We start from the raw sequence: 27,217 nt of genomic DNA, 5'->3' as shown, positions 1-27,217 counted from the left end.
ATTGCTCTGATTTAGGAGGCCTTAAAAGTTCACCCGAACCGTCTGGGCGTGGTAATGAGAACTGTCAGTTAGCTATGATTGGCAGACCATGCCCCGTTACCATAGCTACCCCCATGATACGCGCTCTTTTTGGGAGACTGAATTTTCACAAGCTAGCTAGCTTAGTAGTATATCAAGTATCAATAGATAGCTAAGGTAAGGACGTTGACTTATATCCAATTATAATTTTTGCTATCTAGCTAGCCAAGTTAAGATAAAAGGACTACTATAACGTCCTCATATAAGCAAACTAGCTAGCTAACGTTATCGATAACATTGCCTTATGAAAGCAAACTACCTAGCTAGCTAAGGTTAGCTAGCTAGCTAAATGAATATAACCAGAAATAATCTAATAGTCCTTAAAAGGCACTCTAATTTAAGTGAACCTAACGTTAGTCAAATATTTGCATTGTCTTGCCTGTAAACCAGCGGTGCAAACTATGGGTCTCGAGTTATCCATGGGTTTACAGGGCGTGGAAAGGGGAGTGGTTATTGTATTCGTGACGCACCAAGTTGACAACTTTCTCGACCGGTTGAAAATAGGATGATAAATTTAAAACGCATATTTCTCCAAAAATACAGAATGGACATATGTAATACTTTACTCATTGTGTTTCTTCAATGCCTCTTGTGCAAATAGCACACAAAACCGAGAAAGTGTGAAAATCACCATGGTACTTCTTTAAAATGGTTAACATTTAAACACCCCACCTGTTTTTTACTTTGTTTTTTATATCAGAAAGTTTATTTCTCTCTGAATTTAAGGACTACACCCTTAGTATCCTGTGTACCAAGGGTATTGGGAAACTTAGTGGATCCAAAATATTTCCCTGCAGAGAAGCAGGCTGTCAGAATCTCTGCTGCCCTATAGCAGCGTATGCGTTCCAAATTCATGGCACCTGAAGGAGGAAGCAGCCCCTTCCCACCCTGCTTTTGGACTCCAGGGTTCACTTATTTGAGCTTTGGTGTTTAACCTGTGCATGGAACTCTGCAGTGTCCATTCACCCTGTCCTGACCCTGATCTGCCCTGTGCATGGAACTCTGCAGTGTCCATTCACCCTGTCCTAACTCTGCTCTGCCTTGTGCATGGAACTCTGCAGTGTCCATTCACCCTGTCCTGACCCTGATCTGCCCTGTGCATGGAACTCTGCAGTGTCCATTCACCCTGTCCTGACCCTGATCTGCCCTGTGCATGGAACTCTGCAGTGTCCATTCACCCTGTCCTGACCCTGATCTGCCCTGTGAATGGAACTCTGCAGTGTCCGTTCACCCTGTCCTGACCCTGATCTGCCCTGTGCATGGAACTCTGCAGTGTCCATTCACCCTGTCCTGACCCTGATCTGCCCTGTGCATGGAACTCTGCAGTGTCCATTCACCCTGTCCTGACCCTGATCTGCCCTGTGCATGGAACTCTGCAGTGTCCATTCACCCTGTCCTAACTCTGCTCTGCCTTGTGCATGGAACTCCACAGTGTGCATTCACCTTGTCCTGACCCTGCTCTGTCCTGTGCATGCTCTCCAGGCAGAAGAGATGGTCTCCCAGATCAAACAGGCCTTTGAGGAGAGCCTGCAACACGTCGGCTGGATGGACCCTGAAACCAAGAAGGCAGCCAAACAAAAGGTGGGATATGGATGCCATTTGCTCTGCAGCTTTCACAGTGTAACTGCATCATTTTCACTGTGTAACTGCATCTACTGCAGCTTTCACTGTGTAACTGCATTTACTGCAGCTTTCACTGTGTAACTGCATTTACTGCAGCATTCACTGTGTAACTGCATTTACTGCAGCTTTCACTGTGTAACTGCATTTACTGCAGCTTTCACTGTGTAACTGGATTTACTGCAGTTTTTACTGTGTAACTGCATTTACTGCAGTTTTTACTGTGTAACTGGATTTACTGCACAGTTTTTACTGTGTAACTGGATTTACTGCACAGTTTTTACTGTGTAACTGGATTTACTGCACAGTTTTTACTGTGTAACTGCTGACAGCAACACTGTGTATCACACCCAATAATATCTTCCCTGGGACCAAAATGGCAGGCTGGCATTTGAATGTTAAGTCTCAGCTTCCTGTTGGTGGTTGGAAGCTACGGCTGTTCATATCGGAATCTATACAATGTAACGTAACATTGTAGGACCACTATCTCTGAGCAGCACTGGGTGGTCAATTCTTTAACTCAAACAAAATCTCCTATTGGCTGACTGAGTTGTCACATTGACATATAGGTTAAAGTTATCTACTGTCAGTTTACAGTGTGTGATAATGGTATTCTGTGGGGTATTGTGACCTGCAGATTAAACTGATAAATAAAATGGTTTCCTCAGGGAATGTAGCTCTCATCTCTTCAAACTGAAGGACCTGAGTGCGGTCACAGTAGACTGGCCCGCTTTGCTTGGAGTGTTGGCTTGTCACTGCCACCTGGTGGTAGTGCATTGGTACGGCTTTCATTTTTAAATGTTTTAAATGTTTCATTGTTTCATTTCCAGGCGGATGCAATCTACAACATGATTGGATATCCAAAGTTTATAATGGAACCCAAGGAGTTGGACAAAGTGTTCAATGATGTAAATACAGCACCGACGCCCCCCCCCCCCCCCCCCCCCCCCACACACACACACACACACTGGAACATTGCTTTGTTCAAACTTCCTTGTGATGCATCCTAAGGCCACATGCTTCTCAGAGTTGGTCTCTGGTTAATTCATTTCATGAAATGAAAGGTTCCCACTAAATGGGTAGCATTTCAGCTACATTTTCCTTTACCGCACTAGCCTGCATAGGACAGTGTGAAATGCAGAATGTGTGTATGGATTTGTCAGTTCATCAGTTGCAGCATTGGGCTTAGGTCTAATGGGACTCTTCTTTGGCAGTTGGCAGTGGTATCAGACCTCTATTTCCAAAACGTCATGCAGTACTACAACTTCTCAGCCAGAGTGACGGCCGACCAGCTGAGGAAGGCTCCCAACAGAGACCAGTGAGTGTGGCAGCTGGTGTCCTGCGGGGCATGGGCTGACCGCCACGTCCAACCCCTTCTGCTCCATCTCTCCATCAACGCTCAGCCATGACCAGCACTCAGACCACAAGCGCTACTGATCCCTGTGAGGGAACAGGATCAGTATCACTGATTGGATAGGGGAGTGAGGGAACAGAATCAGTATCACTGATTGGATAGGAGAGTGAGGGAACAGGATCGGTTTCACTGATTGGATAAGGGAGTAAGGGAACAGAATCAGTATCACTGATTGGATAGGAGAGTGAGGGAACAGGATCAGTTTCACTGATTGGATAAGGGAGTAAGGGAACAGAATCAGTATCACTGATTGGATTGGGGAGTGAGGGAACAGGATCAGTATCACTGATTGGATAGGAGAGTGAGGGAACAGGATCAGTTTCACTGATTGGATAAGGGAGTAAGGGAACAGGATCAGTTTCACTGATAGGATAAGGGAGTAAGGGAACTGAATCAGTATCACTGATTGGATAGGAGAGTGAGGGAACAGGATCAGTATCATTTTTATCCCACATCCCCTCCCACAGGTGGAGCATGACCCCACCCACAGTGAATGCCTACTACAACCCCACCAAGAACGAAATGGTGTTCCCTGCTGGGATCCTGCAGGCGCCCTTCTACAGTACTGCATGGCCAAAGTAAGCACTTTTACTTCCTGCTCTTCAGATGCCCTCATTCCAGGGATCAGAGGTCATACTTTATTGGACAGAGGTCATTCAGAGGTCATGATTTTTTTTTCCCGAGGTCACTCTTGGAATGCGTCCCAGTTACATTTCAGTCCTCCACTCCTTTTCTCCACTCCCCCACTACCACTCGTCTCCTACAGCTACATCTCTACTACGTTAATATGTATGTTTGGGCTCAGAACTGAGCAGATGTGTAATGTGTTCGCCTTTTTTGCTTAATGTAAATTTGCATTTTCAGGGCTATGAATTTTGGGGGCATTGGTGTGGTCATGGGTCACGAGCTCACCCATGCTTTCGATGATCAAGGTAGGACTATCCCACAGTACCAAATGACTCCCAATATAACCCCACCCACTGTAGACAGCTGTGAGTGAATGCCCTGTGTTACATCACAATTAGGAATCATAACTCCGCCCACTGTAGACAGCTGTGTGTGAATGCCCTGTGTTACATCACAATGAGAAATCATAACCCCGCCCACTGTGGACCGCAGTAAGAGATTACCCTGTGTTACATCACAGGGAGGGAGTATGACAAGGATGGGAACCTGCGCTCATGGTGGAAGAACTCCTCTGTGGAGGCCTTCAAGAAGCAGACGCAGTGCATGGTGGAGCAGTACAGCAACTACAGCATCAACCAGGAGCCCCTGAATGGAAAACACACGCTGGGAGAGAACATCGCTGACAACGGCGGACTGAAGGCAGCCTACAGGGTGAGGACACGTGTGCATTAGGGTTAGCGACTACCTTTGCCCTCTCATTATTCTGAGGACTACTAAAATGCTGCGAAAATCTTTTGTTTTAGTATGTTATGATTTATCTGCTTGAGTTATACCAGAGACCAGACAATAAGCTGATATCTGCCAGTATGACAAGGGAAAGCCCTCATTCACTGATGTACAGAAGTGGCTAAACAGACATTCAGCTTAGCTTCATTTCTGTCCTACTTTTGTGTGCAATGAACTGCTGTTATGAAGTCACTTGCTGACAGGCTAAATAGTTCTTATTCAACCTTTAAATCTGGCTGCGACACCCAAGACAGGCTGTGGTTCATCTAGTTGCCAAGACGACAGTGAAGGTCCACACAGATTAGAGTGGAAAGGGTAGGAGGGTCTACAGGAAAGGCTCCAGGTTGGAGAAGCAGCTGAAGTTCCTCAGCTGATCAACAGTACTGGAGCATTCCCCTTTTCATCCACAGCCTGACAGTAGAAGCCTGCTTCTACTCTGAGGAATATTTGGTTAATGACCTTTTTTTAGTTTCTATTCTTTCAACCATTTCTCTTTCCTCCTTCCTCAAAACTACAGCCATGGCGGGCATGTAGTAATCATCACTGACACAGGGGTCAGTGATGGGTCATACCAGCGTTTCCCAACCAGTGTGCCTCAGGCGAGGTCAGGTGTGCAGTCTGAAAAATCCTTTAAAAAAATTTTAATGTTCAAATGAATTTAAAAAACTTAAATGAACAAATCCCATTCACAAAAACCAAAATAAATGTAATTAAAATTCATATCACTTAATTAAAACCCCAAAAGAACATTTAGGCCTACGTGCGTGCGTGTGTGGAGGGGGGAGGCAGGGTGTTTATTTTTTATGCTTTTGAGAGTGGTGTGCCATGAGATTCTGTAAATTTGGAAAGTGTGCCACGGAAGGAAAAAGTTTGGGAAACCCTGTGCTATACCAACGTAGTCATCCGCACAGGGTACTGTGGGTCATCTCCTGCCACACCCAGTGGAAAGTCTGGGTTTTGTGATGTAACAGGTGGCTCAGATCAGCCTACGCCCCGCCCTCCAGCAGATCTCTCACTCGCACATTCTTTCCCTTGGAGGAAAGGTCATAGGTTACAGAGCAGACAGGCAAACCATATGGTCAGCCAAGGTATGTTTCAGTGTGTGCGTGCGTGCGTTTGTGTGTGTGTGCTCGTGCGTGCTCATTTGTGTATGTGTGTGCTCGTGTGTGTGTGTACGTGTGAGTGTTCGTGTGTGTGTGTGTTTGTGCGCTTGTGTGTGTGTGTGCTTGTGTTTGTGGACGTGTGTTAATGTTAGGGTTAAGGTTAGGTATTTAGTTTTTGTGGTTAGAGTTAGAGGTTACGGAATGAATGTAGTCAATGGGAAGTCCTCACAAGGATAGCAGTACCGGACTGTGTGTGTGTGTGTGTGCCCTCGTGTGTGCGTGTGTGCTCGTGTGTATGTATGTGTGTGCTTGTGTGTGTGTTTGTTTGTGTATGTGTGTGTGTTCGTGTGTTTGTGTGTGTGGACGTGTGCGTGTTTGTGTGTGTGTGTATGTGTGTGTGTGCTCATGTGTATGTGCGCGCGTGTGTGTGTGGACATGTGCATGCTCGTGTGTGTATGTGCGCCTGTGTGTGTATGTGTGCCTGTGTGTGTATGTGTGCACGCTTGTGTGTGCGCTCGTGTGTGTGTGTGTGTGCTTGTGTGTGTGTATAGTTGTTGTGGTGAATTTCAGTTGTGAGGGCTGAGTTGAGATGTGCTGCATGGTGGTCATTCTTCTGCAGGCTTATGACAGCTGGATCAGACAGAATGGAGAAGAGACTGTGCTGCCAGCCCTGGGCTTGACCAACCGCCAGCTGTTCTTTGTTGGATTTGCACAGGTTTGTGAGTTTTTACCATTTCCTTTAGTGTCGTTGCTCTGTTCAGAAGTCTGCTAGCTTCTGTGAGCTACTCACAAGACACAGGGCCACAATATGTTCCATGCTGGCTCCCCCTTGTGGACATACAAAGCCTAGTCTAGGAGAAGGCATTGGATGAGGCCTTGAGTTCATGGACCATGAGCAAAGCAAAAAGGAAAAACAATCTCAATAAAATCTAAATGCGTTGTGTGCATTCCTGGTCATTAAAACAAAGGCCTTTGGTTCGGAGATTTTACTACAGGATTTTTGACTGTCTATTGTATAATCTAACTGTGTGTGTGTGTGTACAATGTGTGTGCTTGTGTGATGTGTTTGTATGATGTGTGTGTGTGTGTGTGTGCATGTGTATATGATGTGTGTGTGTATGTATGATGTGTGTGTGCGTGTGTGTGCATGTGTGCGTATTTTTGATGTGTGTATGATGTGTATATATGTGTGTGTGTATGATGTATGTGTGTGTGTGTGCATGTGTATATGGTGCGTGTGTGCATGTGTGTGTATTTATGATGTGTGATGTGTGTGTGTGTGTGCATGTGTATATGATGTGTGTGTGTATTTTTGATGTGTGTGTATGATGCGTGTATATATGTGTGTGTGTGTATGATGTGATGTGTGTGTATGTATGATGTGTGTGTGCGTGTGTGTGTGTGTATAATGTGGGTTTGTGTGTGCGTGTGTATGTATGATGCCTGTGTATGATGTGTGTGTGTGCGTGTGTATGTATGATGTGTATGTGTGTATAATGTGTGTTTGTATGATGTGTGTGTGTGTGTGTATGATGTCTGTGTGTGCATGTGTATGTGTGTATGATGTGTGTGTGTGCGTATGATGTGTGTGTGTGTGTGTGCGTGTGTATGTATGATGTGTGTGTGTGCGTATGTGTGTATGTATGATGTGTGTGTGTGTGTGTGTGCGCGTATGATGTGTGTGTGTGTATGTATGATGTGTGTATGATGTGTGTGTGTGTGGTTTGTGTGTATGGTGTGTGTGTGTGTATGATTGTGTGTGTATGATGTACATGTGTGTGTATGATCTGTGTATGATGTGTGTGTATGGTGTGTGCGTATGTGTGTATGGTGTATGATGTGTGTATGGTGTGTGTGTGTGCATGATGTATGATGCGTGTATGGTGTATGTATGTATGTGTGTTTGTGTGTGTGATGTATGTGTGTATGATGTGTGTGTGTGTGTGTAATGTGTGTGTGTATGGTGTATGTATGTATGTGTGTTTGTGTGTGTGATGTATGTGTGTATGATGTGTGTGCGTGTGTGTATGATGTGTGTGTGTGTATGGTGTATGTATGTATGTATGTGTGTATGATGTGTGTGTGTGTGATGTATGATGTGTGTGTGTGTGTATGATGTGTGTGTGTATGATGTTTGTGACGACAGGTCTGGTGCTCAGTCAGGACACCAGAGAGCTCTCATGAGGGTGTAATCACAGACCCGCACAGCCCGTCCAGGTTCCGGGTCATCGGCTCCGTCTCCAACTCCCGCCAGTTCTCTGAGCACTTCCACTGCAGAGAGGGCAGCCCCATGAACCCCCGCCACAAGTGTGAGCTGTGGTGATACCCAGCATGTACAGCGAGGGCCAGGGCATCCGAACGCCATGGGGGCGCTGCGTGTGATGAGCCTGTGGCCCCCGTGCTCAAACCTCCCCCAACCAGTCAAGCATTTGGGTACCTTGGCTGGAGGACCCCCATTTTCTCTTCTTCAAGAAGAAAAGCTTTGTTTAAAAAAAAAAGTCTATTTTTCTAACAGAACTGTGAAAATGTCTCCATTTGTTCTGAAGAGAAGAGGAACATTAAGCACTGGACAGAAAAGAGATTTAAAAAACTGCAAATTTGTCTGCTGTTCAGGTTTATTTGTTTTTTTACAAAATGGGAAGTAATATTTATTGTTTGCCTTTGTATTCATTTTGGTGTCCTCTTGCAGTTGATCCCTTGGCTGCAGTTATTTCTTAAAGCTGTATTTTTCACAATGCAGGAGAATGCAGTTTGTTTCAGAGCCACTTAAATAACGTATTTAAGAAAAGATTAATGCTAAAACAGCAGGTGTGAATTTCCTTTCATTGTAAGTAGCTTGTGCACATACTGTACCTGCTGATGTTTCAGTACTCATAATTAACTGCCACTTCTGTCTGTACATTCATTGATCTGCAAAGCGTAATGCGCCATTATCATAAGAGTGCACTAAGCCAACTGAGGCTGAAATCTGCCTGTGGGAACATCACATTTTACTGCTTTTTTCTGAAGAGCTGAATCCAAAGAGGCCTAAAATTTAATACTTGCACATGAACCATGCTGTGGCACTGTCTGTACATTTTTCCCTAGATAAGTTTTCATTTAAGATTTAACAGAGAAAATGCATTAGACAGATGCTTTTGATGGTTGCATTTTTAAATTATTAAACAGATGTCAGTCATATTTTATTTACTGTTTTATTTACTGCAATAATTGGGAATTCAGTGGAATGTATTTTACTATAGAGACTAAATGCAGTCTTGCCATTGGTCAGACATGGTGAGGTAATTTATTATTACCCATAAATGGCAGGTGACAAAATGTCTTTAAATACTTGTGTGTTATTTTTATTTGATCTGTTTTGTTCCAATTTTACCCATCAAAAAAGGCTCTGTGTACCCCAGTCCCATCCCAGGTGAATTCTGCTATTGGTAGACCCCACTGGCCTTATGCTGAATTTTTTCATTGGGTTCCTGAAGCATGTTCTGCAAGCATGCCTTTACACGGACGGGGTCAGTCTCTGGCAATGGGTAAATGCCTTACTCAATATGTATAAAGACTTCAAGCCATTAAACCAAATTGATTGTTTTAATCATATCACATTTACAGGTTTTTGGTGTCAGTACTTGCAGGATACCTCTTACCTGTAGAGTTCAATCCCAAACTCTAAACAACTCTCAACGTTTTGTTCAAATGACCTTCCTGCTTTTCTAAAATCCCTTGACTTTTCAACACCGTGCGAAATACTTATTTTTTGGAATTAATTGCAACTTCCATTTCTAAATTGCATTGCATGTTACATTTCCAGGTTACGTTTAGTTTAGTACTGTGCCTGGAATTAGGGTTAGGTTAGTGTTAGGGTCAAGGTTAGATAAAGAGATTTACTGTATTACTGTACAACTGCTTTTGCCCCACAGTATGATTACAACTAGCAACTTGGTTACAAAACAAAATTTGAACTACTGAACCAGTGTCATTATTAACAACCATTTCATGGCCTTTTTTATTGAACATTAATTTTTAAATTCAGTTTTCTCCCAATTTGAGTTGCCCAGTTTGTTTGTATTCATATTTGTCACATAACATAATGACGAGAACAGGCCATTCAGCCCAACAACGCATGCCATTTTCCTCACTAAATTGTACCTAGTGCTCCGATTACCTGTAGACTAGATAGCATCTAACACTACATCAAGCTTGGTCTTGAAAATCCTCAGAGTTTCTGCCTCTACTAAGTGACCTGGCAGGCTATTCCCCACATTGACCACCAAAAGAGAACCAAAAGATTCTTCCTAATGTGTGTACAGAATTAACCTTTTGCTAATTTCCATTTATGTCCCCTTGTTCTACTAACAGAACTCAATTTGAAGAATCTCTTGTAGTTCACTTTGTTGATCCCCTTTATGAATTTAAAAGCCTCAATTAAATCACCCGAGTCTCCTTTTACTCAGCATCTGAAGTATTTCCTCATAGCTGTTATTTCATACCAGGAGGAATCAATTTGGTGATTAAGATGCTTAATCTTAAAAAAATAATTAAATAAATAATATATGATTTAGCCCTGCCACTGCATTTTGTGCACAGACCAGCTACTGTGTAGAGGCTATTTTTTAAACAAAAAGATGACACTTCCTGTTTATTTATTTTTACAGGTCTGATGTAGGTTTAAGTAGTTGTGATATGTACAGTTTTTTTATACTGTTTTGTCTCTCTTGAGAGCCAGAACAATGAGGTTTGATTTAATTACTGTCCACAGCAGAATACTGCAACCTAGAGGAAATGTGAAGTAATTATACCCTGAGCAAAACTTTCAGTTAATCATTTGAAGGGGATTGTTATGCACCTGTGGCATGGTTACGTTATGCGCTAAATAATACAGAATATGCAGATTCTGCACGTTTTACAATTTACAATAACATTTATAGATTCACAATCACAGATTATATTGAAACGGCAGTGACCAGATCACAAAGTAAAAGCAAATTCGTTTAGTTCGCATTACAGAATACACAAGGTGCAGAAGGGTATGCAACAATTAAAACGACACACTGGCAATATAGCGACATTCACGTCACATTTCTCTAAACTTATAACCATAAGTACTAGGGGGTTTACCGGTACACGTATTCTTACCGAAGCACTCGGTGCGTGCCTTTAGGGCCAGCTTGGAATCGCCGGATGTTGTCAGCACGGCCCAGCAAATTCAAATTCTGCTTGGCAGAACTACTCGCGGTGAGGAGACGACGTCGTGCGTGACGTTATGTGGGCGGGGCCCAAAGACAAACGATATTCTTAATGCAGGAGAGTACGTTTACGTTAGACTGTTAAGATTTAAAAAGGATTTATTGGACGCTGCAAGGGTAAGTTGAGGAATGTGCGATGCTTTTCGGGGTAGGAAGCGGTAGCTTTCATTGTGCAAGTCTGGCTAACAAAAGTAAGGTGATATCTTGATCTCCCAAATTTTCTCTTCGCTTGCATCGCAACTTCTTGTATTTAGGCTTCTAAATGCAAGATCCTTGCAGCGCCATTGCTGTGTGGGGTGACACTGAATGGAGAAAATGGCCATGCTCTTGGAAGAGATGTATTCACACTAAGTCGATGCTTCCCCCTTTTCTGTAAATGTGTTGACAATCAGTGCATTAACGCCATTTAATAAAATCGAATGGCTACCCCGATGCATTCTAGTCTAACGTTCGCTGGATATATAGTTAACATGCACTTGCAAAGATGAACACTTTTCAATGATTTTCATTTTCTGCGCTGGGAATAAAGTGGTAACTAGACTAGCTGGCTTGATGTTTAGCACGTAGCTTGTTGTCTGTAGCTACTTGTGGGCCCAAGCCCACCGAGAAGGAGGGGCGGAAGGTGTATTCGCGTGGCTCAACTTGGTTGATTCATTTAGCTAGCTAGCGTTACTTTGCTGCCGATGTAATGGGTTGTAAACCAAATTTTACAGGAGTACCGTATTTTAATCCTGACCAGTAAGTCCTTTAATGAACTAGCGAACTTTTACACTGCCAATTATGTAGACTAGTGTGCAACAGGAGAGCGTCTCGAAACAACTAAATTTATAAAAGGTCCGTGTGCAACGAAAGGGTCAAAAATGAATGTCAGCGTACGCTAATATAGACTAGGGGCTAACTATCGTTAAACTATCTCGAGGACGCACGTTGGTGGAAATGGTCAAAAGCCGGTGTACAAAAACTGGTCTATCTTTTGAGCACCTATTATCAACTGGCTTCGCGCAAAAACAGCTAAATGTAAACATATTTGCAACCGTATATATAGGTGTAATATTTTTCACACCCAGTACCCTTATATAGGAAAAAATGTCCGTTATCTTCCAATTTTTTCAGTACGTTACCACTTTTTCCCGTGCCCGGCAAATAAATTGGAAGTCGCCCAACTATAGCATAAACGGACGTGTATTGACCTCCAGTCGGTATTAGTACGGCGGTATTTTACTCCAGTTTGCTGCAAGTGAATCCACTCTAAGCCATAATGTAAGCATGTATTAAAATCTATGGCATTGAGCTTCCTAAATGTATGTCGTTCGGAATTTTATTGTTACACGTGTAACAGAAGCGGAATGAAATGAGCTAATGGAATCTGATCGAAAAAATGTTTGCCACTCAGGCTAACAATAAAAACCCTAAAAGAGATTTATGTTTTGTGTACACGTCGTACAAACTGCAGTGGAGTTGGCAGAAAATTATTTTGTGCAGGCCTGTGAAAAAGTGGGTAGACCGACAAGGTGAGCTTTTCGGAATCCATTTTCCACACGCGATATGCCCCTCTCCAGCACTCCACGGAGCTAATCCCATGACACCGTGTTTCTAATACTACTTTTACAGTAATCAATATTACAGCAAGACTAAGTACACAACAAGGAGAGCATAGGCTTCAAATAAACTCAACAATGCAACAACGCTTATTAGCCCTAATAAAGGGAAATAACTGAATTAAAATCGGATGGCTGAGATTTACACAATTAAGTCGAGGGAAAAACAAAACCAGTAAACTTAAAGGAGTAACATGGTGGTTGAACGTGACACTTCCCAGTTGTCTTTAGGCAACAACAAAACAAATGTGAATTATTTTTAAAAAAATTATTCAGTCATTTCAATGTATTTTAAAACGTATTTTTCTAAGCCTAAATTTCCCACTGTAAAAGTTCACCTGAACCATCTGGGCGTGGTAATGAGAACTGTCAGTTAGCTATGATTGACAGACCGTGCCCCGTTACCATAGCTACCCCCATGATACGCGCTCTTTTTGGGAGACTGAATTTTCACAAGCTAGCTAGCTTAGTAGTATATCAAGTATCGATAGATAGCTAAGGTAAGGACGTTGACTTATATCCAGTTATAATTTTTGCTATCTAGCTGGTCAAGTTAAGATAAAAGCACAACTATAACGTCCTCATAAAAGCAAACTAGCTAGCTAACGTTATCGATAACACTGCCTTATGAAAGCAAACTACCTAGCTAGCTAAGGTTAGCTAGCTAGCTAAATGAATATAACCAGAAATAATCTAATAGTCCTTAAAAGGCACTCTAATTTAAGTGAACCTAACTTTAGTCAAATATTTGCATTGTCTTGCCTGTGAGCCAGCGGCGCAAACTATGGGTCTCGAGTAGAGACCGTCCATGGGTTTACGGTGCGTGGAAAGGGGAGTGGTTACTGTATTCGTGACGCACCAAGTTGACAACTTTCTCAACCGGTTGAAAATAGGACGATACATTTAAAACGCATATTTCTCCAAAAATACAGAACGGACATATTTAATACTTTACTCATTGTGTTTCTTCAATGCCTCTTGTGCAAATAGCACATAAAACCGAGAAAGTGTGAAAATCACCATGGTACTCCTTTAAAATCCCATCCCGTCAAGCATCCTACTCATGCCCTTGCACTGGCGGAAAATCATCAGAATCAAAAGGCCAACACGTTTTGTGAACACTTCATTTATTTATTTTTTCCCTTAGGACGTTTCTAGTGACAAACATGAACAACGTACAAGACAATCCTTATTGTCCCCTTTTCTCATACTTTGCTTAAGCACCTCTAACATTTCATGATGTTTTGCCTCTATGCTCAGCCTGGAGTACTTGCATGCAGTGGGTTTAGCTTTGGATCAGCTTTAAGTGAACTGCATAGGCAGACCTCCTCTGAGACAGACCTCCTTTGAAACGGACCTCCTCTGAGACAGACCTCCTCTGAGAGAGACCTCCTCTTTGGGACAGACCTCCTCTGAGACAGACCACCTCTTTGGGACAGACCTTCTCTGAGACAGACCTCCTCTTTGGGACAGACCTCCTTTGGGACAGACCTCCTCTGAGACAGACCTCCTCTTTGGCTTTTCGCATTTCAGCAATGCCTATCAGACGTAAAGCTGACCCCGCGCCTAAGGACGTGGCCCCCAGTGATGGCCCTGGAGCAGAGGAGACTGCAAACGGTGGGTGTTACTGCTTGTATTAATTTTATGGCCACACTGATGTCCTCTGGCACTACACACATTTTTCCGGTGAGTCAGGGTGCTGGTTTTGATTTGTGTGCGGTTGGGTTAGGGTTACTGTATACTTGCTGTCCATGAATCCTGTCCAGTGTTACACGTCTCTGGTCATTCTAGGGTTTTACACATCTTACCATCTTAACTTCACACGTCTTCCCCTGATGAGTACGATTTATTTACTTCCCCTGCGTTCACAGTATGCAGCTTGGTTGATGGGTTTGCTCAGGTATACTAGGCTGAGGGCTAAAAGATAAACCGTGGGCAAGATTTTTCAGGCAAGTTTGATTGCTCTGTTGCCCGGCTGCTTGGGTTGCTGGCTGTCGCTCAGCTGCATAGAGAATGAATGGACTTCCGGCAACTGGTCACCCGAGCTGTTCGCTGTGTGAACGTGGGGATGAACCCCAGCTCCGACCTCTGAGAGCACAGGGAGCCTGAAGTCTCTCTCTCTCTCTCTCTCTCTCTCTCTCTCTCTCTCTCTCTCTCTCTCTCTCTCTCTCTCTCTCTCTCTCTCTCTCTCTCTCTCTCTCTCTCTCTCTCTCTCTCTCTCTCTCTCTCTCTCTCTCTCTCTCTCTCTCTCTCTCTCTCTCTCTCTCTCTCTCTATAGAGGAGGTTGCAGAATCAGCACCTCCTGCTGAGGAGGTAGAAGGAGAGGTGAATGGGGAGGGGGAGACAGTGGAAGGTGATGAGAAAACAGAAGGTGGAGAGACCGATGCAAAAGTAGATGAGGAGAAGATGCAAGAGGTCGGAGGAGAGGAAGAGAAAAAAGAGTTTGGCAACTTTACACTACTTTTTTGTGAGCTGTGTGTGTGTGTGAGCAGCGTTTGTGTGTGAGTGAGTTAGTGAGAGACCAGTGTGTGTGTGTGTGTCAGTGTGAGCATGTGTGTGCGTGCGTGCGTGCGCGTGTCAGTGTGAGCATGTGTGTGTGTGAGAGAGCAGCATGTGTGTGTGTGTGTGTGTGTGTGTGTGCGCGCGTGTATGAGAGAGAAGGGTGTGATTCAGGCCTTTCTGCTGAAATCTTCCTCTCGGCTGCAGAGAGAAGGATGATGGTGAAGAGAAGAAGGAGAGGAAAGTGAAGAGGACCATCCCTGTGTGGGCCACTGTGTCTGCGAGCAAGCGTGTAAAAACCCAGGGGGGGCTCGGCCTGTACGGCCACGCCAAGCTGGACCACATTCTACTGGAAGCCATTAGGGTCCGCTCTGCGCCTGACACTGTCCCACACACACACACGCATGCACACTTACACACACGTGCACACTCACACTGACACACTCACACACAGACACACGCACGCACACACACTGACACACACACACACTGCTCTCTCGCACGCACACACACACACACAGACACACACACACACACACGTGCACACACACTGACACACACACTGCTCTCTCTCTCACACGCACGCATGCACGCACACTCAAACACACACACACACACACATGCACACACGTGCACACTCACACTGACACACACGCACACACACTGCTCTCTCACAGACACATGCACACACACACACACACACACACACACACACACACTCTGCTCTTTCACACACACACACACACTGCTCTCTCTCACACATACTCACACGCACACATACACACACACGCACACACTGCTCTCTCACACACGCACACTCACACTGACACACACTGCTCTCTCTCTCCCACACACTCACACGCACAAGCACACACACACACACATATGCACACACACACTGACACACATGCTGCTCTCACACACTCACACTGACACACACACACACACGCTAACTCTCACACGCTTTCCCTCGCTCGCTGCGTCTAACACGCTAACTCTCACACGCTTTCCCTTGCTTGTGTGATCGTGTTGTTCTTGGGGAAGTCTGTTGGTGGTTGGTTTGCCCAGTGTGGCTGGGTCAGGTTCCTGGCCCAGTGTGGCTGGGTCAGGTTCCTGGCCCAGTGTGGCTGGGTCAGGTTCCCGGCCCATGGAGGCTGGGTCAGGTTCCCGGCCCATGGAGGCTGGGTCAGGTTCCCGGCCCAGTGTGGCTGGGTTAGCTTCCCGGCCCATGGAGGCTGGGTCAGGTTCCCGGCCCAGTGTGGCTGTGTCAGGTTCCCGGCCCTGTGTGGCTGGGTCAGGTTCCCGGCCCTGTGTGGCTGGGTCAGGTTCCCGGCCCTGTGTGGCTGGGTCAGGTTCCCGGCCCTGGCACTGTCTGCAGTGTGAGAGCTCAGGGCTGTGAGCTGGCTTTACTGGCGTTTAGCAGATACTCTGATCCAACTGATCCCCCCCAATCTCTGCATCTGCAGGCCAGCAAAGACCGGAATGGAGCCTCGATCAACGCGGTGATGAAATACATCACTAATAAATATGTGGCGTTGGATCTGGACCAGAGGAAGTTCCACCTGCGGAAGGCCCTCAAGCGCTTGATTGATAAGGGTATGGTCAAACAGGTAAGCTGCTCTTTCCATTGTTGTCACCCTCATCAAAATATTATTGGCTGATTAATTTTTCAATAGTATATGAATTCATATTTAGCAAGCTTGGTTTGAGTATTGAGCTGTTGCATTCATGAGAGTAGGAACTATCATTAGAGTGGTATTAGTGATCTGCAGCCTCATGTACGAGTCTGTGTGCAGTTGTGCCCCCATGTTGTCATGTTCATATGGTGCCACAGCCTGATTGGATGGCTAGTGTGTGACTATGTTCAGGGCTGCGCCAATGTTACCAGTAAAGAAAGCGTTCACGCAGGAGTGTGTGTGTGTCTGTGTGTGTGTTGATGCAGGAGTGTGTGTGTGTGTTGATGCAGGAGTGTGTGTGTGTGTGGCCGCAGGAGTGTGTGCGTGTTGATGCAGGAGTGTGTGTGTGTGTTGATGCAGGAGTGTGTGTGTGTGTGTGTTGACGCAGGAGTGTGTGTGTGTGTGTGTTGACGCAGGAGTGCGTGCATGTGTGTGTGTGTGTTAACGCAGGAGTGTGTGTGTTGACGCAGGAGTGCGTGTGTGTGTGTTAACGCAGGAGTGTGTGTGTGTGTTGACGCAGGAGTGCGTGCGTGTGTTTGTGTGTGTTGACGCAGGAGTGCGTGCGTGTGTGTGTGTGTTAACGCAGGAGTGTGTGTGTGTGTGTGTGTTGGCGCAGGAGTGCGTGTGTGTGTGTGTGTTAACGCAAGAGTGTGTGTGTTGACGCAGGAGTGCGTGCGTGTGTGTGTGTGTGTGTGTTAACGCAGGAGTGTGTGTGTTGACGCAGGAGTGCGTGCGTGCGTGTGTGTGTGTGTGTGTGTTAACGCAGGAGTGTCTCTTCTCTGCAGCTGAAGGGGAAGGGGTTCTCTGGGAGCTTCGCCATCGGCAAACTGCCTCCAAGAGCCGCCAGCGATGTAAGAACCCATAACACCATCTTTACAAACCGTAAAACCCAGTGTAGCTGCTCATCATTAGAAACCGTAATACCCAGTGTAGCTGCTCATAATTACAAACTGTAAAACCCAGTATAGCTGCTCATAATTACAAACTGTAAAACCCAGTATAGCTGCTCATCATTACAAACTGTAATACAGAGTATAGCTGCTCATCATTACAAACCGTAATATTCGGTATAGCTGCTTACCATTAGAAACCGTAATATCCAGTATAGCTGCTCACCATTAGAAACCGTAATATTCCGTATAGCTGCTTTTCATTAGAAACCGTAATACCCAGTATAGCTGCTTACCATTAGAGACCGTAATATCCGGTATAGCTGCTCACCATTAGAAACCGTAATACCCAGTATAACTGCTTACCATTAGAAACTGTAATATCCAGTATAGCTGCTCACCATTAGAAACCGTAATATCCGGTATAGCTGCTCACCATTAGAAACCGCAATACCCAGCTCCCTATTGCTGCTCATCATTTAATTGTGCATGTCCTCATGCACCTTAAATTTTCAGTTCTGTTATAATGCAGAGGTTCGCCACCTCAGTGACGGATGACAACAGTCCTTTCATTGCTGAAATCTGCATTTCTATATGACATTCTGGACTCATAAATGTAACCGTGTGTGTGTGTATATATGCGCGCGTGTGCGTGTGTATGTATGCGTGTGTGTATGTATGCATGTGTGTGTGTGTGTGTGTGTATGTATGCGTGTGTGTGTGTGTGTGTGTGCGCGGTTGGCAGAAGCCGGTGGTGGCCCCAGGTGTGAAGGCGGAGACGCTTGGAGACACACTGCCCCTGATCATCACCCGGCTGTGTGAGCCCAAGGAGGCCTCCTACACCCTCATTAAGAAGTACCTGGAGCAGCACTTCCCCAAACTCAACGTGGAGTGCAGGTCACAGCGCCAGATCATGGGGGTTGGGTGGGCGGGGCCTGACCTGCAGTACGGAGCTTAGCTGTCCTGGCTGCCGTGAGCGCGCTGAATAAAAAGAGCGCAAAAAAAAACCAAGCAGTGTTCTGAGGGACAGGAGAACACGTGGTTCTCTAAGGAACAGGAGAACACGTGGTTCTCTAAGGAACAGGAGAACACGTGGTTCTCTAAGGAACAGGAGAACACGTGGTTCTCTAAGGAACAGGAGAACACGTGGTTCTCTAAGGAACAGGAGAACACGTGGTTCTCTAAGGAACAGGAGAACACGTGGTTCTCTAAGGAACAGGAGAACACACGGTTCTCTAAGGAACAGGAGAACACACGGTTCTCTAAGGAACAGGAGAACACGTGGATCTCTAAGGAACAGGAGAACACGTGGTTCTCTCAGGGACAGGAGAACAAGCGGTTCTCTAAGGAACAGGAGTACATGTAGTTCTCTTAGGGACAGGAGAACACGCGGTTCTCTCAGGGAAAGGAGAACACAGCGTTCTCTAAGGAACAGGAGAACACGCGGTTCTCTCAGGGACAGGAGAACACGCGGTTCTCTAAGGCACAGGAGAACAAACGGTTCTCTAAGTAACAGGAGAAGACAGGCAGAGTTGTGGACTCTGTTGATAGATTGCTGGTACTGAGTGAGGGTAAACACAGACTGTGTTCCACGGTTCTCCACAGGCCAGAAGTGCTGAAGATGGCCCTGCAGAAGGCCGTGGACAAAGGTCACCTGGAGCAGATCACTGGGAAAGGAGCTTCTGGAACCTTTCAGGTGAGTTTGTGTCACCCCCCCCCTCCTGCCTCAACTAGAATCACTGCAGCCCCGGAGCTCAGGTACTCCACTCTGTGCTGATGCACTGCATTCTGTCCCTGCCTTTGGTTTATTTTAATTTTATTATTATTATGATCAAGCCTTCTGATTGGCTGTCTCCTTGTGTATGTTAGTGATGCAGCATGATCACCCCCGCCCTCCTGGCATGTAATGGGAGCAGGAACAGTACACATTTCCCCCCCATGTTCACGGCCAGTTACCAGTGTTGGGCAGTAGCGTCGCTACAAGTAACGGCGTTACTAGTTTAACTACATTTCTCAGTAGCGTGGTGGTAGCGTCGCTGTTTTCTGAATCAAATAGCTTTTCAGTAGCGAAGCTCTTTTATTGACCAAGTAGTGGTGTAGCGTCCACACAAGCTACATTTTCCCAAGCATTTCTGAAGCTCAAGCGCAGCAGAGCTTTCTGCTGCGGTGTGAAATAAAACTGCTAAGGATCAGTGAGTGACGTCACCACATACACCTGTATGTGTAGCCAGAGAGACTCAAAGCTTAATATATAAAATATCTTTGGTGTAGCCGACAGAAGCACGTCTGTATGACGGTGACATCACGTACCAATCCTTGGGCTGATGCCTGCGACTTGTCTGCTGCAGGGGAATACAGACACACGCGAGCTTGATTTTACTTGATGAAAAGACAGGTATTTTTCGTAGACTTTTAAACAGTTTTGCTGCTGCTTTTGTTTGTGTTCATCAGATGAACCTACAGGGTCCAAGCTAAACTACGCAGTCGCTTCCTGCACTTGGAACTGTACTTCCCTCTAGGGTTTCCAGCGCACTTGTTCCTGGTTACGGTTGTACACTTTGTTGTACGTCGCTCTGTATAATGTAATGTAAATAATGCCTGTAATGTAAAGATGGCAGAGGACGGAGAGGAATTGATCCCGAGTTTAAGTGAAACAACGGAGAAAAATTATGTGTTCAGGTGCTTACTAATTTAAGAACACACATTCAGGTGATTCCCGAATAAGCTAACACAGCCATCGCCAACCAAGCTAATCATCATATTTCAATGCAGTCTGCAAACACCAGCTAGCAACTTGTCAACAGCTAACCGCTAGCTAGCTACAATTTTTTCACTGTCTGTTCTGTTGGCGGAAAATAAATAAAATTAAGCGTGGGGGGGGGGGGGGGGGTGCAAAAGGCAAATTTAAACAATTATACATACATATAGGAGGGAATAGGTGGGGAAAAATTAGGGAACAGAGGAAAAGTTGAAAAGTTTAGATTACTCTGAAATATGACTTTTGTAGTTTTTAACATTGACAAGCAGAGGGAACAACAAAAATGCAAGTCTCTACAAAACCAAAGTATGGTGGTTAATCATGATTTGATTTGCTTGAAATTTATGTAGCTACTAGTACAGAGTGGGCCTAATAAAAATACCAGTTTTTAAACTGCCAATCATATAGATAGAGTACTTTATTAATCCCAAAGGGAAATTAAAGTGTTACAGCAGCCACTTGACATAAATCAAAATACAAAAACAATGATGTAGGTAAAAGAAACAAATACAATTAAATAATTGTATACAATAACTATATAGACTAATTCAAATATAAAAGATAAATAGAATAGCTAAAACTAGAATAGAGACTAGAGAACCATAACAATAACTATAATATTCTATTTGCTGAGTATACACTGTTCAGTTATGTTAATATGCTACAGGGTGCTACACTGTATATTAGTGCAAGTCAGGTGGATATTGCTGTGGTAGTAAGGTACATGATTGTCCATGGATGTTAGAATTAAGTGTTCATTGATACTTGAATAATACAATATACAAAATTGTAGAATTTTATTTCTTTTGTAGAGGGTCCACCCAACTAAAATGGCCTCCTTGGAATGAAGTTGGTTCAATGTAAAAAAAAATAAATAAAAATAATAGCTTTGGTGTAGTAAACTACTTTTGCCATGTTGCTGTAGCTTAGCTTGCTACATTTACGTTCTTGACAGTCTGTGTTGGATGATGCTTTATGTGTTTGAGTGATCTTTACGCCTTGATTCTGCAACGTGTTGTCTTTGACTTTGTTTCATTTTGTTTGTGTAAAATGTCAAATGAATTTCTGTATTGTGGAGAATAGACCTGAATTCACCTGGGTACAGAGCAGAATTCTTTATTAGCCTCTGTTATCAGCCTGGAGGGGGGGGGGGGGGGCAGTTAACTCTTTATTAGCCTCTGATGTCAGCCTGGAGGGGGGGGGCAGTTAACTCTTTATTAGCCTCTGTTGTCAGCCTGGAGGGGGAGGAACTGTTGCTGATTGGTCTGTTTTCCTCAGGTGAAGCGGTTTGGGGACAAGGAGCTCCTGAAGGGCGGCGCTCTGGAGGGCGCGATTCTCACTGCCATTACCGCCATGAACGAGCCCAAGTCCTGCAGCACCACCCTGCTGCGCAAGTTTCTGGTGGAAACGCACAAGGACAGCAAAGCCTACATGCTGGGTGGGGCTCCAGCACTGCACCCATTATACTGCATCCTGTCACTCACACTGAGCCATGTGACCAAGTGGGTGGGGTCCAGCACTGCTCCCATTATACTGCATCCTGTCACTCACACTGAGCCATGTGACCAAGTGGGTGGGCTCCAGCACTGCTCCCATTATACTGCATCCTGTCACTCACACTGAGCCATGTGACCAAGTGGGTGGGCTCCAGCACTGCTCCCATTATACTGCATCCTGTCACTCACACTGAGCCATGTGACCAAGTGGGTGTGGGGTCCAGCACTGCTCCCATTATACTGCATCCTGTCACTCACACTGAGCCATGTGACCAAGTGGGTGTGGGGTCCAGCACTGCTCCCATTATACTGCATCCTGTCACTCACACTGAGCCATGTGACCAAGTGGGTGGGGTCCAGCACTGCTCCCATTATACTGCATCCTGTCACTCACACTGAGCCATGTGACCAAGTGGGTGGGGTCCAGCACTGCTCCCATTATACTGCATCCAGTCACTCACACTGAGCCATGTGACCAACATCTGATTAAAAACGCAGCATCACCAAGAAGGCACAGAGGCCCATTTATAATCAACAGTGTAATATTACCCTCACAAACATTGTATCATTGTAACATAAGAAAGTATGGCTAGGAATTTAACTTATCTTCCACAGCTATACCTAAAACAGTATTGAAAAATAAACTCAGTGAAAGAAGGGGAAAAGAGTTATCTGGAGGTGGTCATGGTCAGTATTCAGACTGTTGCAAGATGGGGATGGTTTCTGCTGCCCTGACTGCAGTGGGAAGCTCATCCCAGCACTAGGGGGCAGAAGAGGCAACAGATGATCTGGAAGTGCAGGCACATGGGGTCTAGTGAGCAGGTCATGTTTGATGGTCTTATGAAGGCTGTGCTGTGGTACTTTGGCTTTCATGACCCTGCAGTGTGGTAATGGAACTGGTGGGCAGAGCGGGGTGGTAACTGAATTTGTAGGTAGAATGGTCTAATCTCTGTCTTCCATTCCAGTGAATAACCTGAAGAGAACCCTGAATCGATGCAAAATGATGGGCTGGATGGAGCAGGTCACTGGCACTGGTCTGAATGGGACTTACCAGCTCTGTTACCCCTACTACCCCAGGTACGACCCCATGCCTCCCTCTGCCTGTGCTTACTGCCTCGTCTCTGCCCCATGCCTCCCTCTGCCTGTGCTTACTGCCCCGCCTCTGCCCCATGCCTCCCTCTGCCTGTGCTGACTGCCCTGCCTCTGCCCCATGCCTCCCTCTGCCTGTGCTGACTGCCCTGCCTCTGCCCCATGCCTCCCTCTGCCTGTGCTGACTACCCCGCCACTGCCCCATGCCTCCCTCTGCCTGTGCTGACTGCCCTGCCTCTGCCCCATGCCTCCCCCTGCCTGTGCTGACTGCCCTGCTTCTGTCTCCTCCTCACTGTTCCTCACTCTAATGAGCAGGTTTCCCTTTTCATTTCTAATGGTGCTCGTTGAGTTTAACAAGACTTTCTAACAACGTGTAAACGAGTTTCCAACACCACGTTCAACACTTTCTTACACTGACCTATCAGGTGTGTTAAAATGGTCAGATGACAGGTATATTTCCATATCAGACCGGCTCTGTCAGCTTTCTGAGTTCTGTTATGACCCTCCCCCCCAGCCCAGCCATCCTGTTCCCAGAGAAACAGACTCAAGAATCTGAAGAGGAGGATTCTGAGGAAGAGGAAGACGACGATGAATCGGACTATGAGGCACCGCCCAAAAGGAGGTAAGACCCTGGGGGTGCATGTGCACGACTGGGTGCTCATCCCTTGTAGTTCCTTTTTGATGGTTCAGGGAACCTTAAGTGCTTTTTTCCCTGTCGTCATTATCGGTCATTCAGGATTCCATGGCACACATAACTGAGAATAGAGGTGTCAAACATGAACTCCAAACTGCCTGATCAACCCATTATCCCTGCGCAGTTCAGTGTGCAGTCGGTTCTGCTCTAGGGTCCCATGAAAGAGTTCAGTACTATCCTGGGTAAATACAGGCAAAAACCCTAACCATGCTACACAATAATACACCCAGCGTAGCTACGCAGTCACACCCAACCCTAACCATGCTACACAATAATACACCCAGCGTAGCTACGCAATCACACCCAACCCTAACCATACTACACAATAATATACCCAGCGTAGCTAACCCTAACCCTAACCGTGCTACACAATAATACACCCAGCGTAGCTACGCAGTCACACCCAACCCTAACCATGCTACACAATAATACACCCAGCGTAGCTACGCAATCACACCCAACCCTAACCATACTACACAATAATATACCCAGCGTAGCTAACCCTAACCCTAACCGTGCTACACAATAATACACCCAGCGTAGCTACGCAATCACATCTAACCCTAGCCATGCTACACAATAATACACCCAGCGTAGCTACGCAATCACACCCAACCCTAACCATGCTACACAATAATACACCCAGCGTAGCTACGCAATCACACCCAACCCTAACCATACTACACAATAATATACCCAGCGTAGCTAACCCTAACCCTAACCCTGCTACACAATAATACACCCAGCGTAGCTACGCAATCACATCTAACCCTAGCCATGCTACACAATAATACACCCAGCATAGCTATGCAATCACACACAGCATGGCAATACACTAATCACACCCAGCAGGGCAATACACTAATCACATCCAGCAGGGCAATACACTAATCACACCCAGCACGGAAATACACTAATCTCACCCAGCACGGAAATACACTAATCTCACCCAGCAGGGCAATACACTAATCACACCAAGCAGGGCAATACACTAATCAGACCCAGCAGGGCAATACACTAATCACACCCTGCACGGCAATACACTAATCACACCAAGCAGGGCAATACACTAATCAGACCCAGCAGGGCAATACACTAATCACACCCTGCACGGCAATACACTAATCACACCCAGCACGGCAATACACTAATCACACCCAACATGGAAATACACTAATCACACCCAGGATGGTTATGCAATAAGAACACCCAGTGTTTTATTTTATTTTATCCCTAATAAGAATGGAAAATGATAACCCCTAAAAAGGCTTTTTCTGTGATATTTCAAATTTTCATATTTTCTGTATAGAGGTTTTGAAGATGTTTTGCAGCAGCTTGACTTATTTTTTTTTTAGACTTTCGGCACATCAGAGACTGAGAGGCGGAAGACCCCCCCCAACCAAAAGGCCAGCTGCCACTGTCAGGAGATCAGCCCCCCCTCCCAAGAAACCCAAACCTTCAGCCAAGAAAGTGGCCCCCCCTGCAAAACCCCCTAAAGCTGACTCCAGGGCCCCATCACGAAAATCTAGAGCAGCCAAGAAGGCCACGCCCACAAGCAAGACCAAAACACCTGTTGCCAAGAAGGCCACGCCCACAAGCAAGACCAAAACACCTGTTGCCAAGAAGGCCACGCCCACAAGCAAGATCAAAACACCTGTTGCCAAGACGGCCATTCCCACAAGCAAGACCAAAACACCTGTGACCAATAAGGCCACGCCCACAAGCAAGACCAAAACACCTGTGGCCAAGAAGACCACGCCCACAAGCAAGACCAAAACACCTGTGGCCAAGAAAATGACAAGCAGGGCGTCCAAACGAGCAGCGCCCAAAACATCCGCACCCATACAGCCGACCCGCAAGTCAGTCAGGTCAACAAAATGAGCGACGCCACCCAGGGGTCACAGGTCAACTGGCTGCAGGCCACTGCGGTTATTTGGCTGTTCCCCTTCCAGCCTTTTCCTGATCCCTGTATTTTTTTCCATCATTACTCTCTGAAGAGCTCCATTTTGTAAATAGTGGTTTTCACTGATAAATTCAGAATGCCATTAGAAACACTTGGGCCTCAAGGGCAAAAAATTATCGATGGAGTGGGTGTTGGGATTTTTAGTCCCTTCAAATATGCTCATTTTGGGTTCATTTAGTCAGTATATTAAGTAGAAAGGTGTTTGTTTTATTTTTTTACTCTAACTATACTGTCACGAAATGTTTAGTTTATTACTAGGTTAATTTTTGTTTAATTTCATTTCCTGTTCCAAAGCTTTGCTTAGCGGGTAGTTAGTGTTGCATTTTATTAACCCGGCAGTAGATGGCGCACAGCCAATAGAGGCTTACTACTAATGATTTTTTAAACTTTTATTTTCCTTTTTCATTCAAAAGTTCAAAAGATATATTTTAAGACATTTCAGTTATTTACATTTTTAGACGTTCAGTTGTTCTCAGTGACCGGGTTTCCCCAGTTTCAGTGGGAGTCACGGTGAGCCCCGGGATGCTTCCGCTTTCAGCACTTCGATTTTACGGCTCAGTTCACTGAGATTCGGGAAGTCAGTCTGAATGGCAAACTGCGGCTTTGCGCGATCCCAACAGAAGGTTTGCGTGGTGAATCTGACCCTTCTTTTCACATGAAAATGAGTTGGGGGAAATATGAACCTTTTAATTGTGTGTAAACTTGGTCTGAAGCCATCTAATCCTGATATATAGTTATGGGTTTGGGATGAGAACCTAAAAAACACCTCAAGCTCTCCAAGATCAGTGTGTCTTTCTCCCTCTGTAAGCTTCGGTTGTTTTTCTTATGGACTTGAATATACACTTCGAACATTAATAAAATACATGTGCTGATCAGTGGCCAAATCTTAAGCCTACGTTATTTTATTTTAATTTTTAAAAAGTGATTCCCTTTTTCTGCAGTTTGAAGTGATCATTCACTTTTTGGAATTTCAGTTTTAAAGTGGGTTTAATTGGCACTAACAGCTTTGTGTATGGAGGGTATATTTTAGATTAAGTTCTTGAGCTTCCGGTTTTTTAATGGTGAGTGTCGGGGCTTTTAGGGCCTCGTGGTGAAAATACACTTCAAACTCCGAAACATTTTGTACAGTTACGTTTCCCCTCATTGTAAAGCCGGAAGTTCGTCAAGCACTTCTAGTATCTAAAATACATTTCACTGCTCACAAAAACTGACATGAACATGAAATTGACTATTGGTGTTGTGTTCTGTAAAATACAGAGCAAATTTAGAGAAAATGGTCTACAGTAGGCTATTCTATGTATTGGTGACTGTGTAAGAGTTTCTCACCTACTTTGTGTATTCATCAATTGTGTTGCCTCTTCTCTAGTTAATAAGTGGCATTCTTTTGTATTTTTGGCCTCAAGTGAAACTTTGAGATTAAATTTCTACCGCGTATTGACTTGCTTGTTTAGTTTGAATGATTATTCCCGGCAACAGTGAGTCATTCTGCTTTGTACTGAATACTGCGTTGTGTCTGATTAACGCCTACGATGGAGGACAGAGCCGGTATGACACCCCAATCCAGTGTTCTTTTATGTGCATTTTCCTCATTCCTTCAGCGTCCTATAATATTGGCCTACCTGTGCATGCAGAGGAGGGATGGGCGTTTAATCAGTCTTCTGCCTCTAAACAATAATCAGGATTACT

At 45.1% G+C, this 27,217-nt stretch overlaps 2 protein-coding genes across 5 annotated transcripts in view; both read left to right on the top strand.

Moving 5' to 3' along the window:
- The window catches only part of ece1 (endothelin converting enzyme 1), a 28,920-nt gene extending 19,693 nt beyond the window's left edge, over window positions 1-9,227 (top strand). For 2 of the 3 annotated variants that reach the window (XM_035387949.1, XM_035387948.1), the window contains exons 12-19: window positions 1,561-1,659; window positions 2,529-2,606; window positions 2,913-3,016; window positions 3,580-3,690; window positions 3,977-4,044; window positions 4,260-4,450; window positions 6,248-6,343; window positions 7,775-7,951. In XM_035387949.1, the coding sequence (XP_035243840.1) occupies window positions 1,561-1,659; window positions 2,529-2,606; window positions 2,913-3,016; window positions 3,580-3,690; window positions 3,977-4,044; window positions 4,260-4,450; window positions 6,248-6,343; window positions 7,775-7,951 (924 nt within the window). Of the gene's footprint in view, window positions 1-1,560; window positions 1,660-2,528; window positions 2,607-2,912; window positions 3,017-3,579; window positions 3,691-3,976; window positions 4,045-4,259; window positions 4,451-6,247; window positions 6,344-7,774 lie in introns of all 3 variants that reach the window. The other variant, XM_035387947.1, reaches the window with a different exon arrangement.
- Window positions 9,228-10,843: 1,616 nt separating this feature from the next.
- On the top strand, window positions 10,844-26,969 carry LOC118211110 (heterochromatin protein 1-binding protein 3-like). 2 transcript variants are annotated; one of them, XM_035387965.1, is made up of 13 exons: window positions 10,844-10,985; window positions 14,000-14,083; window positions 14,745-14,907; window positions 15,173-15,329; window positions 16,432-16,575; window positions 17,427-17,492; window positions 18,277-18,428; window positions 19,137-19,227; window positions 21,568-21,727; window positions 22,751-22,862; window positions 23,389-23,496; window positions 24,924-25,110; window positions 25,153-26,969. In XM_035387965.1, exons 2-13 carry the CDS (start codon window positions 14,002-14,004, stop codon window positions 25,447-25,449), a joined length of 1,719 nt encoding a protein of 572 aa, XP_035243856.1. In that variant the 5' UTR covers window positions 10,844-10,985; window positions 14,000-14,001; the 3' UTR covers window positions 25,450-26,969. The 2 variants fall into 2 exon arrangements, with proteins under 2 accessions (XP_035243856.1, XP_035243854.1); XM_035387963.1 differs by having other exon boundaries at window positions 24,924-26,969.
- The last annotated feature ends 248 nt before the right edge of the window (window positions 26,970-27,217 follow it).

This window comes from Anguilla anguilla, chromosome 13 (genome assembly GCF_013347855.1).
Source record: "Anguilla anguilla isolate fAngAng1 chromosome 13, fAngAng1.pri, whole genome shotgun sequence".
NCBI classification, from domain to species: Eukaryota; Metazoa; Chordata; class Actinopteri; order Anguilliformes; family Anguillidae; genus Anguilla; species Anguilla anguilla.
This window is presented reverse-complemented; position numbering and strand designations above follow the sequence as displayed.